This window comes from Salmo salar, chromosome ssa20 (genome assembly GCF_905237065.1).
Source record: "Salmo salar chromosome ssa20, Ssal_v3.1, whole genome shotgun sequence".
NCBI classification, from domain to species: Eukaryota; Metazoa; Chordata; class Actinopteri; order Salmoniformes; family Salmonidae; genus Salmo; species Salmo salar.
Genome location: NC_059461.1, coordinates 9,896,694 through 9,913,622, shown reverse-complemented (window position 1 = coordinate 9,913,622; position 16,929 = coordinate 9,896,694). Strand labels below are relative to the sequence as shown.

The 16,929-nt window shown below is 42.7% G+C and overlaps 1 protein-coding gene across 11 annotated transcripts in view; it reads left to right on the top strand.

Annotated features, from left to right (window-relative positions):
• Nucleotides 1-16,929, top strand: part of LOC106580145 (multiple C2 and transmembrane domain-containing protein 1-like) — a 228,087-nt gene that overhangs the window by 123,064 nt on the left and 88,094 nt on the right. For 8 of the 11 annotated variants that reach the window (XM_045704316.1, XM_014160873.2, XM_045704314.1 and 5 more), the window contains exons 3-6: nt 6,887-7,029; nt 9,086-9,165; nt 9,876-9,987; nt 14,068-14,106. In XM_045704316.1, the coding sequence (XP_045560272.1) occupies nt 6,887-7,029; nt 9,086-9,165; nt 9,876-9,987; nt 14,068-14,106 (374 nt within the window). The remainder of the gene's footprint in view (nt 1-6,886; nt 7,030-9,085; nt 9,166-9,875; nt 9,988-14,067; nt 14,107-16,929) is intronic. The other 3 variants (XM_014160871.2, XM_045704317.1, XM_014160870.2) reach the window with 1 other exon arrangement.

The window sequence follows — 16,929 nt, the reverse complement described above, 5'->3', positions numbered from 1 at the left end:
AAGTCAAAGAGCTCTGGATGAGTTATCTGTACAGTTGCCATTTTTTTCCCTGTGCTTCCTTCTAGTGTTTTTTTCCCCTCCGTTCTTCTCTACTCTGCTCCTTGTACACCTGCTGCTCTTCCTTCAGAAAAGCATGCATCACAACTTTGTTTATTTACCCAATTTCTCTCGTTCACTTTTGCTTGTAAATGTCCACACTCACTGAAAATGACATTCAGAAGCTACTAGCTATCCTTGTATAACTTTATGAGCTGGATTTGCCTGTCTTTGCAATTAGTTTCTTTTCATTTTCAATCGTTAGCATTTAGCTAACAGCTTCTATGTGATTTCGCTATTAGTTTGTGCTAATTGTGTCTGCATTCTGGGATTTTCTTGCATTTTTAATGCCACCTTGCGTGCTATGCTGGTAATACCGTTAATCCCGGGGTGAGAGAAGGATGGTATGATGATATGAAAATCTTCATACCGCCCAAGCCTAATAAATACGATTCCTAAACACAGTTCAGTGAATGTAGGTGAGTTTGTCCGACACCTGTGGGAATGTGTGTGTGTAGTGTTTGTGGATTGCGTAGTTAGCTGTCTAATTTCATCCTGAGAGGGGACTGGTGATAGGGCTGTTTGTATTGATATTAATGCCACACTAACACTCCATGTGTGCGTGTGCGCTCGTACGTGCGTGCGTTTTGATTTATTCGAGTGGGTGGGTGACTGTGTGATTATGTTAATGCAGTTTGTGTGGTAGGTTTAATGACTGTAGTAGAGATGGATGATCATTGCTTTGATGCTAATCTGAAAAGACACATGGAAACACACACAGTGCCAAGCTCCCAGCCAGCCCTGGCCTCCATTCTTGCCTCTGCGGGGTCAGTAAGGAGAGTGGGTGGTTGGCTGGTGATATCAGATAGACTTATGGGGATGGAGGATGAGTGACTGTGTGACCGATGGGGATTGGTAAACGCACTCTTCAGTTTAAAAAAATATCCACCCACGCCATCAAATTGCTAGCTTTTCAGTGGAGTAGCTAGTTAAGACGTCAAGGGGACGGTCACGTGTGTGAGACAGAGGTCCCAAGTTCCGTTCTCGGTGTGAGCTGAGGAAGAGGTACGGTTAAGAAAGCACTGATAAGCTGCATTATGCTGAGTTGGGTTTTGCTCTGCAATCATGTGACACAAAATGACCAACAACCTCAGGAAGTTATGATGGACATTCAGTGGCGATACACACACACACACACATACACACATTGTGAGATTGAGGTGTGTGCCTGCATGCATGATCCAGCTTTAACCACTACCCAGGTTACTATGGACCACTGAACGTGAGCAGACTGTCAAGCTGATGCACTCCATTATCTCCTCTCCAAACAAAGCCCAGATGTCCATGACTATGACATTTTGAAAAGCTACTCTGTGTTTATGTTCATTCAAATTAGATAAAGTGCCTGTCCAAACCCATTGGTGTGACTGAAGAAGGCCCGGCCACCAACATTATCTATCTACACAGTCATATTTGCTTGACATTTATCATTTTCATCTGCTTTCCATCAGGATTGATTTCATATAGAGAGAACTATAAACCAGTTCACCGATCTTTAAGGGATGTCAGGAATAGAGTTGTGCTGCTGTGGATATAAGAGTGTTTTTGCATATAGGCAAGGGTAACGTTTATGCATGTTTATGCTTGTTTATGCATGCGTATATTGGGTTACCTGTGTGTGATAGAGTGAAGCTTCTGTCCACTCTACATGGCCAGTTTCGGTGATGAGTCCGAATCAGCAGGATCTAGCAGACACAGGGACAACTCTACGTAAACACCCCCATCTAGTGGTCAATATCAATCATTGATCTCCTCTGCTGAAGTGGTGTGTGTGTGTGTGTGTGTGTGTGTGTGTGTGTGTGTGTGTGTGTGTGTGTGTGTGTGTGTGTGTGTGTGTGTGTGTGTGTTCATGAATGTCTGTGTGTATGTAAAGTATGTGTGCATCAGGGCTGGGGTCAATTTCGAATTGAAGGCAATCAATTCAGGAAGTGAATTTATTAAAAGTTCAAAATACTTTTAAAGTAAATAGCTTCTACTCCTCAGTTTATTGAGAAGTCGTTGAAAATAGAAGCCGTTCTTTCACATTTGAATTGTTATCTAAGTTTACTTCCAGAATTGATTTCCTTCAATTTGAAATGACCCCTGGCCTGGTGTGTGTACTTGTGTGTGCTGTCATTTGGGTGCACCCTTCACAAAACAGCTTCAAATTAGCCACAGTTCAAGAGAGGATAGTTTTAATGAGAGTGAGCTCTTAATTAAAGAGAGCCTTTTTAGTCCTGAGGCCTACGACCCCACAGCATGTTCCGAAGCAGCGGCACCTCTGTCTCAGCCAATTAGGCTTTATCCTTAGTCACATAAAAATAAAATTATGCTTTACCTTTATTTTTTACAGTTAACTCAGTTAAGAACAAATTCTTATTAACAACGATGACCTGTCAAACAAATCAATAAACTACATCAATAAACAACAATTACACTATACATATCTTTATACAAATAAGTTACACAATACATGAAAAGCAAACACTAAACACAAAAAGCAGAACACAGTCATATTAAACAAACACGTTCTTCAGTAAAAAGGCCCTCATAACATCCGCCTGAATTTCCCTAGAGGCACCAAATCCACCAACTTTAAGGACTTTTGGAGATTACTCCACGAGGTGGGAAAAAAAATATATAAGCAGAATTACATAACTCAGTGGAGATTGAAGGGGTCTCCAGGGTTAGCCATCCCTGAGACCGGGTCTGGTAACTTGAGGTAAGGTATGGCAGAAGTGTATCGATCTATGAGACTTCAAGGAAGGCCAGTCTACTTTCTAATACAAAATGCAATGATGCGTGCTAAAGCTATCACCCGTAGTAAAGCGCAATTTGCTATGTTAAACTGCGTCCAATGGCTTCAATACCATAGCAGCTGCATTCATATAGGTGATGTCGACATAGTCAATAACCAGAATGAATATTGGCTGAATGATTTGTTTTCTGCTATTTAACAAAAGACAGGACCTGTTACTATAGAAGACTATTTTAATTCTTAATTTCTTAACTAACTCATCAACATGCTTTTTTGTAAGATAGCTTTTCGTCAGTCCAGATGCCAAGATATTTATAATCGAGGACGTGATCATAGAGGGCACCATCCAAAGTATGCATGAATAAATCATCAGATATATTTTTACGTGATTTGGAAAATAACATATACTTGGTTTTACCTGCATTTAGTACAATGGCTTTCTGAAGGGCAATACAGGAATATTGAAGCTCTGACAGGGCCTAGTCAGCTGTGGGGGCAATAGAATACAGGTGAATGTTATTTTTTTAAAGATTAACCAATATTGATAATGTAAATAGTGAAAAGAACCAGACCAAGAGTTGATCTCTGTGAGACACCTCTTGAAATGTCTGGAAAACCTGATTTAACACTGTCCTTTAAATCATTTCCAAACTAGCTACAGGCAGCCTGGTCCAGGCCAATTGATGAAAGCCTCTGAATAAGTAATGAAAAGTAATGAGTGATCCACATTGTCGAAGGCTTTAGACAGGTCAATAAAAAGGACTGCACAGTGTTTCTTCTTATCCAAGCAATTAAGAACATAATTTAAAACCAAATGACCTGGTCTGAAACCTGACTGGTGTACATTTAGAATACATTTCTTATGTAAGTATTTAGCAAGGATTCTAGAATTTTTGCTAGTCCAAGTGAATTATGAAATGGGGCAATAATTATTTAGGTCACGGGTCACCACCTTTATGAAGGGGGAGTATATGGGCCGCCTTCCAGAACCTGGGGATGATACCAGAAATAATTGTAAGGTTAAAAATGTGTTAAAGATTCTGAAATCAGAGGAGCAGAAAGCTGCAGCAAGAAAGGCTCAAGCAAATCCGCCCAGTGGGTCATCAATCTTGGGCAAAGCTTCTAGCACAAGTGTAAAGTTGTTGAAAAGAAAATGAAGATTCCCTAGTTGACAAAACTTCCAATCGAGCCAAGAGGCGCAGGCAGTCGACTGGCGGACCAGCTTAAATTGAACCATCATTTATTTAAAAAAATCAAAGCCTGCGGAGAGGAATTTCGACACGTTAAAAAAATATGATAGTATAGTGATGTTTAGAGAACATGACTGCCACGAGTTTATTTCACAAATATAGCCACCCCTCTCTCTTTTTTCTGACTGTCACACCTGAAGATGTTGTAATCAACAATATCAATGTCCTTACAGTGAGGGAAAAAAGTATTTGATCCCCTGTTTATTTTGTACATTTGCCCACTGACAAAGAAATGATCAGTCTATAATGTTAATGGTTGGTTTATTTGAACAGTGAGAGCCAGAATAACAACAACAAAAATCCAGAAAAACATGTCAAAAATGTTATACATTGATTTGCATTTTAATGAGGGAAATAAGTATTTTACCCCTCTGCAAAACATGACTTAGTACTTGATGGCAAAACCCTTGTTGACAATCACAGAGGTCAGACGTTTCTTGTAGTTGGCCACCAGGTTTGCACACATCTCAGAAGGGATTTTGTCCCACTCCTCTTTTCAGATCTTCTCCAAGTCATTAAGGTTTTGAGGCTGACGTTTGGCAACTCGAACCTTCAGCTCCCTTCACAGATTTTCTATGGGATTAATGTCTGGAGACTGGCTACTCCAGGACCTTAATGTGCTTCTTCTTGAGCAACTCCTTTGTTGCCTTAGCCGTGTGTTTTGGGTCATTGTCATGCTGGAATACCCATCCACGACTCATTTTCAATGCCCTGGCTAAGGGAAGGAGATTCTCACCCAAGATTTGACGCTACGTGGCCCCGTCCATCGTCCCTTTGATGCGGTGAAGTTGTCCTGTCCCCTTAGCAGAAAAACACCCCCAAAGCATAATGTTTCCACCTCCATGTTTGACGGTGGAGATGGTGTTCTTGAGGTCATAGGCAGCATTCCTCCTCCTCCAATCACGTTGAGTTGAGTTGATGCCAAAGAGCTCCATTTTGGTCTCATCTGACCACAACACTTTCACCCAGTTGTCCTCTGAATCATTCAGATGTTCATTGGCAAACTTCAGACGGGCATATATATGTGCTTTCTTGAGCAGGGGGACCTTGCGGGCGCTGCAGGATTTCAGTCCTTCACGGCGTAGTGTGTTACCAATTGTTTTCTTGGTGACTATGGTCCCAGCTGCCTTGAGATCATTGACAAGATCCTCCCGTGTAGTTCTGGGCTGATTCCTCACCGTTCTCATGATCATTGCAACTCCACGAGGTGAGATCTTGCGTGGAGCCCCAGGACGAGGGAGATTGACAGTTCTTTTGTGTTTATTCCATTTGCGAATAATCACACCAACTGTTGTCACCTTCTCACCAAGCTGCTTGGCGATGGTCTTGTAGCCCATTCCAGCCTTGTGTAGGTCTACAATCTTGTCCATGACATCCTTGGAGAGCTCTTTGGTCTTGGCCATGGTGGAGAGTTTGGAATCTGATTGATTGATTGCTTCTGTGGACAGGTGTCTTTTATACAGGTAACAAGCTGAGATTAGGAGCACTCCCTTTAAGAGTGTGCTCCTAATCTCAGCTCGTTACCTGTATAAAAGACACCTGGGAGCCAGAAATCTTTCTGATTGAGAGGAGGTTAAATACTTATTTCCCTCATTAAAATGCAAATCAATTTATAACATTTTTGACATGCGTTTTTCTGGATTTTTTTTGTTATTCTGTCTCTCATGTTCAAATAAACCTACCATTAAAATTATAGACTGATCATTTCTTTGTCGGTGGGCAAACGTACAAAATCAGCAGGGGATCAAATACTTTTTTCCCTCACTGTATCTGGGATTGAGCCATTTAGTTAAGTCTGTGAGAACCAAAATATCCAGGCTTGTGTCATGCATCCAGATATCAAGAAGGTCCATCTTTGAAATCAAACTTCATAAGTTGATATGAAACAGCCCAAGCACTTTACACGATTTGAAAACAGCAGGGTATCCATATTTGTGGCATTTGAAATAGTAGCACTGGACGAGCTTACCACAGTGGGCCTCCCAATTGGGTTAACAGTAGCAGAGCTAACAGTGGAATGAAACTTTATGGTCACAAGGTGGGAATATGGTTATCTGTGGCAGTACGATGATAGCACTGTGAAATAGTGGGAATGGGATGAGGTATCTGAGCAGTGGTTGGGCTGTTTTGGAGTCAATGTCTCAACACGGCCTTGAAATGCGAGGACAGGGTCCAGGCACCAACATGATTTGGATGGATGGTCTCCGTCTTCCCTGTAGAGCACTTTTGTTTCCAAAATGCGTCCAAGTTATCTACAAAAGTATGTTAGCCTACTGCAGTTCTGTTGGCATAACTTTTGTAGATAACAGGGCCTGGAGTGTGAGTCGCATGACATGAGTCTTGAGGCCAGACGGTGTTTGTCTATGTGACCTGACCTGCCTTGCCCTGGTTAGCGCCCCCCCTGCTCACAAACATAAACACAACTCACTATAACAACCGAGAGGAGAGGACAGGCTGCCTTAGACCGGGGGGAGGTAGGGAGGGAAAGAAAGAGAGAGGGGGGAGAGAGAGACATCTGTTTACCCCTACAGCGCAATAAAAGAGATTCAAATCTGAATAGGACAACATGCATGACATTACATTACAGATGTATTACTAGATTCAGTAAGAAATACACAAGGAAGCATATCCTTATTTAGTCATTATGCACCATCTTGAGCACCTTGCTTTTTCCCAAAACAAAGCACCCTTATCTCGTCAGTTTCACCCAAATCTCTTTTGCGCAGAAGAAATCTCCCTTCTGTCTCTATGGACAGGTAATACTAACCCCCATCTTTTCTCTGTGTTGTTGTCTTGTGTCCAGGGACAAGTGATCCGTATGTGAAGTTTAAGATCGGTGGGAAGGAGGTGTTCAGGAGCAAGACTATCAATAAGAACCTGAACCCAGTGTGGGACGAGAAAGTCAGCCTACTGGTGGACAGCCTCCGAGAACCCCTCTATGTCAAGGTAGGAGGACTCAGAGCTACTACATTGTTTTGGGATATTAACACATGGTTTCAAGCATTAGTACTATCTTTATCTACTTTGTCTAACCATTGCCTCTGTCTGAAACATGTAATTGTGAAGTTTGGGAAGGTGCGATGTGGTTATTAGAATACAGCGCTAATTTCAGTGGACTTATGCCATGTAATGTGAAAATGAAATAAATATAAATAAAATGAAGGCATATACAGTTGAAGTCGGAAGTTTACATACACCTTAGCAAAATACATTTAAACTCAGTTTTTCACAATTCATGACATCGCCACTTTACTTTAAGAATGTGAAATGTCAGAACAATAGTAGAGAGAATTATTTATTTCAGCTTTTATATCTTTCATCACATTCCCAGTGGGTCAGAAGTTTACATACACTCAATTAGTATTTGGTAGCATTGCCTTTAAACTGTTTAACTTGGGTAAAATATTTTGGGTAGACTTCCACAAGCTTCCCACAATAAGTTGGATGAATTTTGGCCCATTCCTCCTGACAGAGCTGGTGTAACTGAGTCAGGTTTGTAGGCCTCTTTGCTCGCACATGCGTTTTCAGTTCTGCCCACACATTTTCTATAGGATTGAGGTCAAGGCTTTGTGATGGCCACTCCAATACCTTGACTTTGTTGTCCTTAAGCCATTTTGCCACAACTTTTGAAGTATGCTTGGGGTCATTGTCCATTTGGAGGACCCATTTGCGACCAAGCTTTAACTTCCTGACTGATGTCTTGAGATGTTGCTTCAATATATCCACATAATTTTCCTCCCTCATGATGCCATCTATTTTGTGAAGTGCACCAGTCCCTCCTGCAGCAAAGCACCCCCACAACATGATGCTGCCACCCCTGTGCTTCACGGTTAGGATGGTGTTCTTCCTCCAAACATATAGATGGTCATTATGGCCAAACAGCTCTATTTTTGTTTCATCAGACCAGAGGACATTTCAACAAAAAGTACGATCTTTGTCCACATGCGCAGTTGCAAACCGTAGTCTGGCTTTTTTATGGCAGTTTTGGAGCAGTGGCTTCTTCCTTGCTGAGCGGCCTTTCAGGTTATTTCGATATAGGACTCGTTTTACTGTGGATATAGATACTTTTGTAACCGTTTCCTCCAGCATCTTCACAAGGTCCTTTGCTGTTGTTCTGGGATTGATTTGCACTTTTCGCACCAAAGTACGTTCATCTCTAGGAGACGGAACTCGTTTCCTTCCTGAGCGGTGTGACGGCTGTGTGGTCCTATGGTGTTTATACTTGCGTACTATTGTCTGTGCAGATGAACATGGTACCTTCAGGCATTTTGAAATTTCTCCTAAGGATGAACCAGACTTGTGGCGGTCTACAATTTTTTTCTGAGGTCTTGGCTGATTTCTTTTGATTTTCCCATGATGTCAAGCAAAGAGGCACTGAGTTTGAAGGTAGGCCTTGAAATACATCCACAGGTACACCTCCAATTGACTCAAATGATGTCAATTAGCCTATCAGAAGCTTCTAAAGCCATGACATGATTTTCTGTAATTTTCCAAGCTGTTTAAAGGCACAGTCAACTTAGTGTATGTAAACTTCTGACCCACTGGAATTGTGATACAGTGAATTATAAGTGAAATAATCTGTCTGTAAACAATTGTTGGAAAGATTACTTGTGTCAATTACAAAGTAATGTTACTTGTGTCAATTACAAAGTAATGTCCTAACCGACTTGCCAAAACTATAGTTTGTTAACAAGAAATTTGTGAAGTGGTTGAAAAACGAGTTTAATGACTCCAATATAAGTGTATGTTAACTTCCGACTTCAACTGTACAACAGTGCAGTACACCTGAGCAGAGTACAGTACTAGGGTTGCAAAAATCTAGCAACTTTCCAGAAAACCTGGTTGTAATATTCCTGGAATCAGGAGGGAATAAGCCCCAAATCCCAGGTCACCTGACAGCGTTTCTGGAAGACCTGGGAATATTGGGAAAGTAACCAGATTTTTGCAACCCTATAGAATACAGTATGTGGTCTCTCTGGTGACAGTGTGTTGTGTCCTGCAGGTGTTTGACTATGACTTTGGCCTTCAGGATGACTTCATGGGTTCTGCCTACCTCTACCTGGAGTCTCTGGAACACCAGAGGTCTGGACAGACAGGGGAAACACTCAACTTTACACCTCTCCTTCATCTCTCGCTATTTCTTTCTCTGTCTCTCTCTCTGTTGCACTTTCTCTCTTTTTTGATTGCACTCTCTCGCACTCTCTCTCTTTCGTGCTCACTCTCATGCTCTCACTCTTTCCTTCACCCATCCTCCTCTTCCTTGTCTTTCTTCTTGTCCTTCGCTTCATCCCTCTCCATATCATCCCTCTCTTTCTCCATCTCCCATTTCCTTCTGCTTCTCTTCCTTCCTTTTCTTCTCCCTCTCATTTTCCTCCTTCTTTTCCTGCAACATAATGAACTGTCTCACACAGAAGCATATTTTCTGTCTGTCTGTCTGTCTGTCTGTCTGTCTGTCTGTCTCTCTCTCTCTCTCTCTCTCTATTGTTCTCCAGCACATTCTGTCTCCGTGTCTCTCAGCCATGTCATGAGTTGTTTTTTTTCTTGTCACTCACCATTGTTGTCCTTGTTTGCTTATCTCTCTCTCTTCAGCCCACAAATCCACTATTTGTCCCCATTTTCCTTGACACTTGGTTCAATAGAACTTATTCAATGCACCACTGCCCTCTAGTGTACTTCCATGGAAATGCAAATTACTTGTATTTACATGACATACAGGTTTGCTAGGGAGTGTGTGTGTGCATGTGTGTGTGCATGTGCATGCGGGTCACCGTGTCCTCCCTCTGCCACTTCAGGAACCTGGATGTGACCCTTGACCTTGAGGACCCCCAGTACCCCGACCATGACCTGGGAACTCTAGACCTGGCAGTCACACTGTCGCCCAAAGAGGGAGACTTCAGGGAAGCTGTAAGTCCACAATTTTTTTATGTCTTTCTCTCACTCTCTCTCTCTCTCTCTCTCTCTCTCTCTCTCTCTCTCTCTCTCTCTCTCTCTCTCTCTCATCATCAAACTAATCATGTATATATCATATCTGAATGTGCCAGGATTTGGATGAAAAGGAAAAACGTCTGTTTCCACATCAGTATCTTAGACTGTCCTAAGGGCTCAATAAAGCCTGATTGGACATACTGCTCATTCCGGACCAGGCCCTAATCCCCGGGGCTCCAAAGAGGATGAGACGGCGCAAGAGAGGCAAACTAGCGGTCTCCTTGACAAGACTACGATGGCGAGTAAATAAACCGTCTCTACCCCCCTTCTATTGGTGAACGTATAATCACAAGAGAACAATCTGGACGAGTTCCGTTTAAGACTATCATATCAACGGGACCTGAAGAACTGTAATATCATATATTTCTCGGAGTCGTGGCTGAACAAGGACATGGGTAATAAACAGTACCAGTCAACAGTTTGGACACACGTACTCATTCAAGGGTTTCTCTTTATTTTTAGAATAATAGTGAAGACATCAAAACCATGAAATATATATCTGAGATTCTTCAAAGTAGCCAGCCGTTGCCTTGATGACAGCTTTGCACACTCTTGGCATTCTCTCAACCAGCTTCATGAGGAATGCTTTTCCAACAGTCTTGAAGGAGTTCCACATTTGCTGAGCACTTGTTGGCTGCTTTTTCTTCACTTTGCGGTCCAACTCATCCCAAACCATCTCAGTTGGGTTGAGGTCGGGTAATTGAAGAGGCCAGGTCATCTGATGCAGCACTACATCACTCTCCTTCGTGGTCAAATAGCCCTTACACAGCCTGGAGGAGTGTAGGATTATTGTCCTGTTGATAAACAAATGACTCTGGGTCTTCCTTTCCTGTGGCGGTCCTCATGAGAGCCAGTTTCATGATAGCGCTTGATGGTTTTTGCGACTGCACTTGAAGAAACATTCAGAGTTCTTGAAATTTTCCGCTTTGACTGACCTTCATGTCTTAAAGTAATGATGGAATGTTGTTTCTTTTTGCTTATTTGAGCTGTTCTTGCCATAATATGGACTTGGTCTTTCACCAAATAGGGCTATCTTCTGTATACCACCCCTACCTTGTCACAACACAACTGATTGGCATTAAGAAGGAAAGAAATTCCACAAATGACCTTTTAACATGGCACACCTGTTACTTGAAATACATTCCAGGTGACTACCTCATGAAGCTGGTTGAGAGAATGCCAAGAGTGTGCAAAGCTGTCATCAAGGCAAAGGGTGGCTGCTTTGAAGAATCTCAAATAGAACATATATTTTGAATTGTTTAACACTTTCTACATGATTCCATATGGGTTATTTCATAAGTATGATGTCTTCACTATTATTCTACAATTAATAAAATAATTAAAATAAAGAAAAACCCTGGAATGAGTAGGTGTGTCCAAACTTTTGACTGGTACTGTACATCTAGCTGTTTTTTCTATGCATCGTCAAGACCGAACGGCAGCTTCGGGAAGGTTAAAGGGGGAGGTGTGTGTCTCATTGTTAACCACAGCTAGTGCACGAATGTAAAGGAAGTCTCTAGGTTTTGCTTGCCTGAGTTAGAATACCTCATGATATGCTGCAGACCATACTATTTACCAAGAGAGTTTTCATCAATTTTTTTGGTAAATGTCTATTTACCTCCAAAAAAAACAATACTGGCACAAGACCACTCTCAACGACCTGTATAGGACCATAAGCAAACAAGACCATGCACATCCAGAGGTGGCGCTCCTATTTGCCTGTGAATTTAATACAGAGAAACTGAAATCTGTCTTGCCTCATTTTTACCAGCATGTTACCTGTGCAACTAGAGGCGTAAAACTCTAGATTACCTTTACTCCACACACAGAAACACATGCAAAGCTCTCCCTCCATTTGGCAAATCTCACCATAACTCTATCCTCCTGATTCCTGCTTACCAGTAAAAACTCAAACAGGAAGTACCAGTGACACGCTCAATACGGAAGAGGTCCAATGAAGCGGATGCTAAGCTACATGACTGTTTCGCTAGCACAGACTGGAATATTTTCCGGGATTCACCCAGTAACATTGAGGAGTTTACCACGTCAGTCTCCGGCTTCAGTAATAAGTGCTCCGATGTCATCGTCCCCACAGTGACCGTACGTACATATCCAAACACCATAGTGCCCTTCAAGCTCATCACTAAGCTCAGGATCTTGGGACTGAACACCTTCTGCAACTGGATCCTGAACTTCCTGAGGTGCCGCCCCAGGTGGTGAAGGTAGGCAGCAACATATCCGCCACACTGGACCATTAACATGGGGGCCCCACAGGGGTGAGTGCTTAGTCTCTTCCTTGTACTCTCTGTTCACCCACGACAGCGTGGCCGTTCACGACTCAAACACCATCATTCATTTTGCTGATGACACGACAGTGGTTAGCCTGATCACTGACGACGATGAGACAGTATATAGGGAGGAGGTCAGTGACCTGGCAGTGTGGTGCTAGGATAACAACCTCTTCCTCAACGTCAGCAAGACAAAGGATCTGATCGTGGACTACAGGAAATGTCTACATTGATCGGGCTGTAGTGGAGTGGGTCGACAGCTTCAAGTTCCTCGGTCCAGTATGAAGGAAGTTAGAGGTAGTTTCTCAAGCCAATGCTAACTAGCATTAGCGCAATGGCTGGAAGTCTATGGGTATCTGCTAGCGTGCTAGAACATACCATAGACTTCTAGCCATTGCGCTAACGCTAGTTAGCATTGGCTTGAGAAAGTACATAAAAATGGTAAAATCCCACAGTATCCCTTTCATTCTCACTTCATTTGGCTCAGAGGAAATGTCTCCCCAGCCAATGGCACGGCTCCGTAATACATCACCGAGCCAATGATAGATAGTCTCTATGAGCTGCTGAGCTGTATATAATCCATCTTTCAACTGGTGGAAATGAATTTGCAGTATAGTAGACCTACTGGAGAAAAAAGATTTGAGCACACACGCACAACAAACAATTTGCTTTTAGAAGAAAAAAAAAACTGTTCCATTTTCAAAGAGTGTTGGGTAATATTGCTCCTAATGATGTGCATCCTTCCCTCTGTGGACGTGCTCAATGTTTCAGAGTCGTATTTATTTCTGTTCAATTATTTGTTTGGTTAATTGGACCCCTGCATGTTTGATAAAGAACAAGAGGAGAGTCTTGGGGGAAATGTTTTATTCTGTTTGGTCTGATGTCTTAATTTTGCTCCTTATTTGGTTCGATAATTCACAGAATCCACATTTGACACAACAAAAAACTGTATTTGGGTTAAGCATCCTTTCGGATCCCTCAAACTGTGAAAAGGAGCACAAGGTCACAGCAACACTACACAGAATGGATGTTGTCCTCTATCGCCACCTACTGGGCAAAATGAAATCTTGAATTCAAGGCCATGACAAACTAGAATCAAAACTAGACAGATGATTCACATTCATATGTTCACATTTCATAAATACTGTACTACATGGTAATCAGAAACTGGAAAATAACCTTAACATAATGACTACTAATGTCTAAGAAACTAATGCCCAGATACACACACACACACACACACACAGATGCTTTCGCCATCACTGGTTAATCTGTGTTAGCTGGTCCCAAAACACTTCCTAACCATCCATTTGGCCCTAACAACCCTTCAATGTTTGCAAATCTGTAAGGTGGAAGCAACATGGTTGAAGGACCTCCTCTACACTGGTTACACCTACACATACCCTTGAGATCTGCAGGTATTGATGGGTTAGGGCCAAGGGTAGGGTTAGAGAGTCATGTGGGACTGTATTTGTGTGTTTTCTGCCAGTGTGTGTGTGCTAGCACACATATATACCTGTCCCCTGTGCTTGTGCAGCACAGTATATATGGGCCGTTGTGGGTGGCAGCGCTTCTTACTGTATGTGTTGCTTATTTTGGCTGCCTGTGACCGTCCTCCTCACCCTGCCTCCTCCTGGGCTGACCTCTGCCCTCTGATCCCCTGCAGCTCTAAGCTCTCCAGCGTCCTATAACTGCTTTGTCTCATTTACAGACCATGCTTTTGAGAAGGAGCTGGAAGCGATCCAATAAGGTAATACATGGCATGTTACCTCTAATACCAACTACCTACCTACTCTACCCACCCAAACCCCTCTGCTGTCCTGGGTTCAGGTGGAGACCCAGCCCCTCTCCCTGTCACCTTTATCAGTTCCCACTCCATCATGTTTTATTTCCCTCAAGCTGCATTATACAGACAGGTGAACTGAGAGCAGCGACGAGTAGCCGGTATACTGGATGTACAGTACATGCTGTGGAGGCTAGTGGGAGGAGCTATAGGAAGACAGGCTCATTGTAATGGCCAGAATGGAATAAATGGAACGGTATCAAACACATCAAACATATGGAAGCCACATGTTTGACTCTGTTCCATTAATTCCATTCCAGCCATTACAATGAGCCTGTCTTCCTATAGCTCCTCCCACTAGCCTCCACAGGACTTTGAGTTTGGTATTAGCCAGACTAGTGTATTGCAGCTGATGGGTGAGAAAAATAAAGTGACTCTTTCTTCCCTGTCATCTCTATACCTCTCACATTGTTAAGGGGCCTATGTGACTGAGGCAGCAGTTTAGTCTCTTTACAGAGGCTCACCAGGCTCAACTTCAGGGCCAAACTAAAGCCAAGAAATGTCTGGCCCTTAATGGTCTTAGTTTGAAGATTGTAGATAGTCCTGAGAAACAAAGTATACATGTTTCTTTAGTAAAAAGGAAAAGAGGAGGTTCAGAGAAGGAACTTGTGATGAGAGAGAGTGAGAGAGCACCTTTTGGATGGATGGATAGATAGTTTTAGAGGTGTGTCGGAGGTTTACTTGCTGTCAAGCTAGATCTCCCAGGTCTAAGACGAGACCCTTTTACCTCATGAGGACATCCACCCTGTGAATATCCTTTTGATTTCCCATCATGCCTAGCAGATTGACCCTTAACCTATGTTCCTCATCTTTGCTTTCTTTTATTTCCTTACTACAGAAGGAATGCTGGTCCAGGGGCTGCTTCTCCCTTACATTGGCCTATGCATGTGGCACGTGTCTGTATCTGTAGCTAATGGCTATTCATGTTCTGTATCCTGTTTGTCACCTTGATTCCCTCTGCACCATAGAACCCCTCAGGAGTTCAAAACCAGTAGGCTTATGTCTCTGTCTCATTTGAAACCAAACCCATGGATGGACCCTTGATGACAAACAACTTCCCACATTTGTCTATGTTTCTGAGAGCAGCATTCTTGATCTGAAGGCGTGTAGTCGAGTACAGTTGAGTACAGTTGAGTAAAAGTTTGATTGAGTTTATATTGAGAGACAGTAACATAGTTTGTCTCTGGTTGGCGTGGTGCGGACATTCTGCTGTAGTGCTTCCCCCAAACCAACCCTTTGAAGCTCCAAACTGGGCCATCCCGCCTGTGACTCGGGAATTATCTCCAGTGCTAACTAACTGCTGCACTTCCCCACCAAGCCCTACTTCTCCTGTGTGTCTGCCTCCCTCCTTCCCGCCACACTTATTTATACACTCTCTTCTCTTTAATCAAGACAGTATAGTGCTGGACTCAATACATGCAAACAATGCAAGAACCACTGGCATAATTATAACACTAAAATAGTTGAAATCAGCTTCCCTTCAAGTCCAGAAAAGCCAGCTCATGCCTCTATGTTATCGCATAAGTTGAAGAGTTCAATCACACAGGGCTTTCGTTTTAGCCTATATCAGCTCCTAAATTGATTGTTATTTTCAATAAGGGATTTCAACCCAACACTTACCCTCATATTTTATTTTCCCTGCTCTACTTTGGGCGTGGGGTGTTGAATCTGTTAATTCCTAATCCAAATCGGCCATGGGTTTTTACATAATGAGCGATATGTAGCAACAATACAATTACGCGGCCTCCCAATTAGGCTTTTCACCGGAAGAGGAGTTAGCTAGCATAGAGCGGCACCCTTCACCATTAGCATGACAACATAGTGTAGTAGGTTACCTGGACTTACTGTACAGTCGTGCGAGTATGGGTGGTTGTATCACAGAGCCCAGCTCTCATTGTTTCATGTCTGGAGAATGGAAATGAATAGGCCTCGTCTCCACATCAAAGCGCTACTGCTTGTGCGCCAGGGTTTGTTCACAGTTTAATGAAATTCACTCCAAACAAAAGATATGCTAATGAGGCCCCTCCAAATGAGGCAGGGAGACAGTGAGATAACTCATAGAGATGTGTTTGTTTGACAAATAAGTACCGACAGGCTTTATTTTTGTGTTTTTTTTCTCCCCGCACAAGCGAGCAATAGATGTGTGACTCCTGCCGAGGTTAAATTAGCCTGTAAGCGATTAGGAAACGGTTCGAAAATGGGTTTTAAACTGAGGGGGGAGGAGCAGCAATCAGAATTCATGCTGTCAGTGGTACAGCTCAATGGGTTTTATTAAATTCTACTGCTGTCACTCAAAGACTCATAGACCAGGGCCTGTGTTCATAAAGCTTCTCAGAGTAAGAGTGCTGATCTATAATTAGCCCCCACCCCTGTCCATAGTCTTATTCTTTATGATCTAAAAAGCTAAACTGATCCTAGATCAGCACTCCTACTGTGAGACACTTTATCAATACAGGTCCAGGTAAAAACACAGATGTCCATTGTTAGGTTGTGACTGTAAGCCTGTAGAGTGGACAGTAGAAGCATCAGGGGTGGGATCTGAACCCAGATCAGGTACAGTATCTATATTACAATGTACAGGAGTGATCCACAGCATAATGGGCAAGCTCTGAACCAGAAGTTGACTCCAATGTTTCTGTGTTGGACTGTGTGTTTATTCCTTTGCCTCCATCTCTTTGTATGGTCTTCATGTCTGTCATATGTATTGCTGTGTGTCTACAGATAGAATAC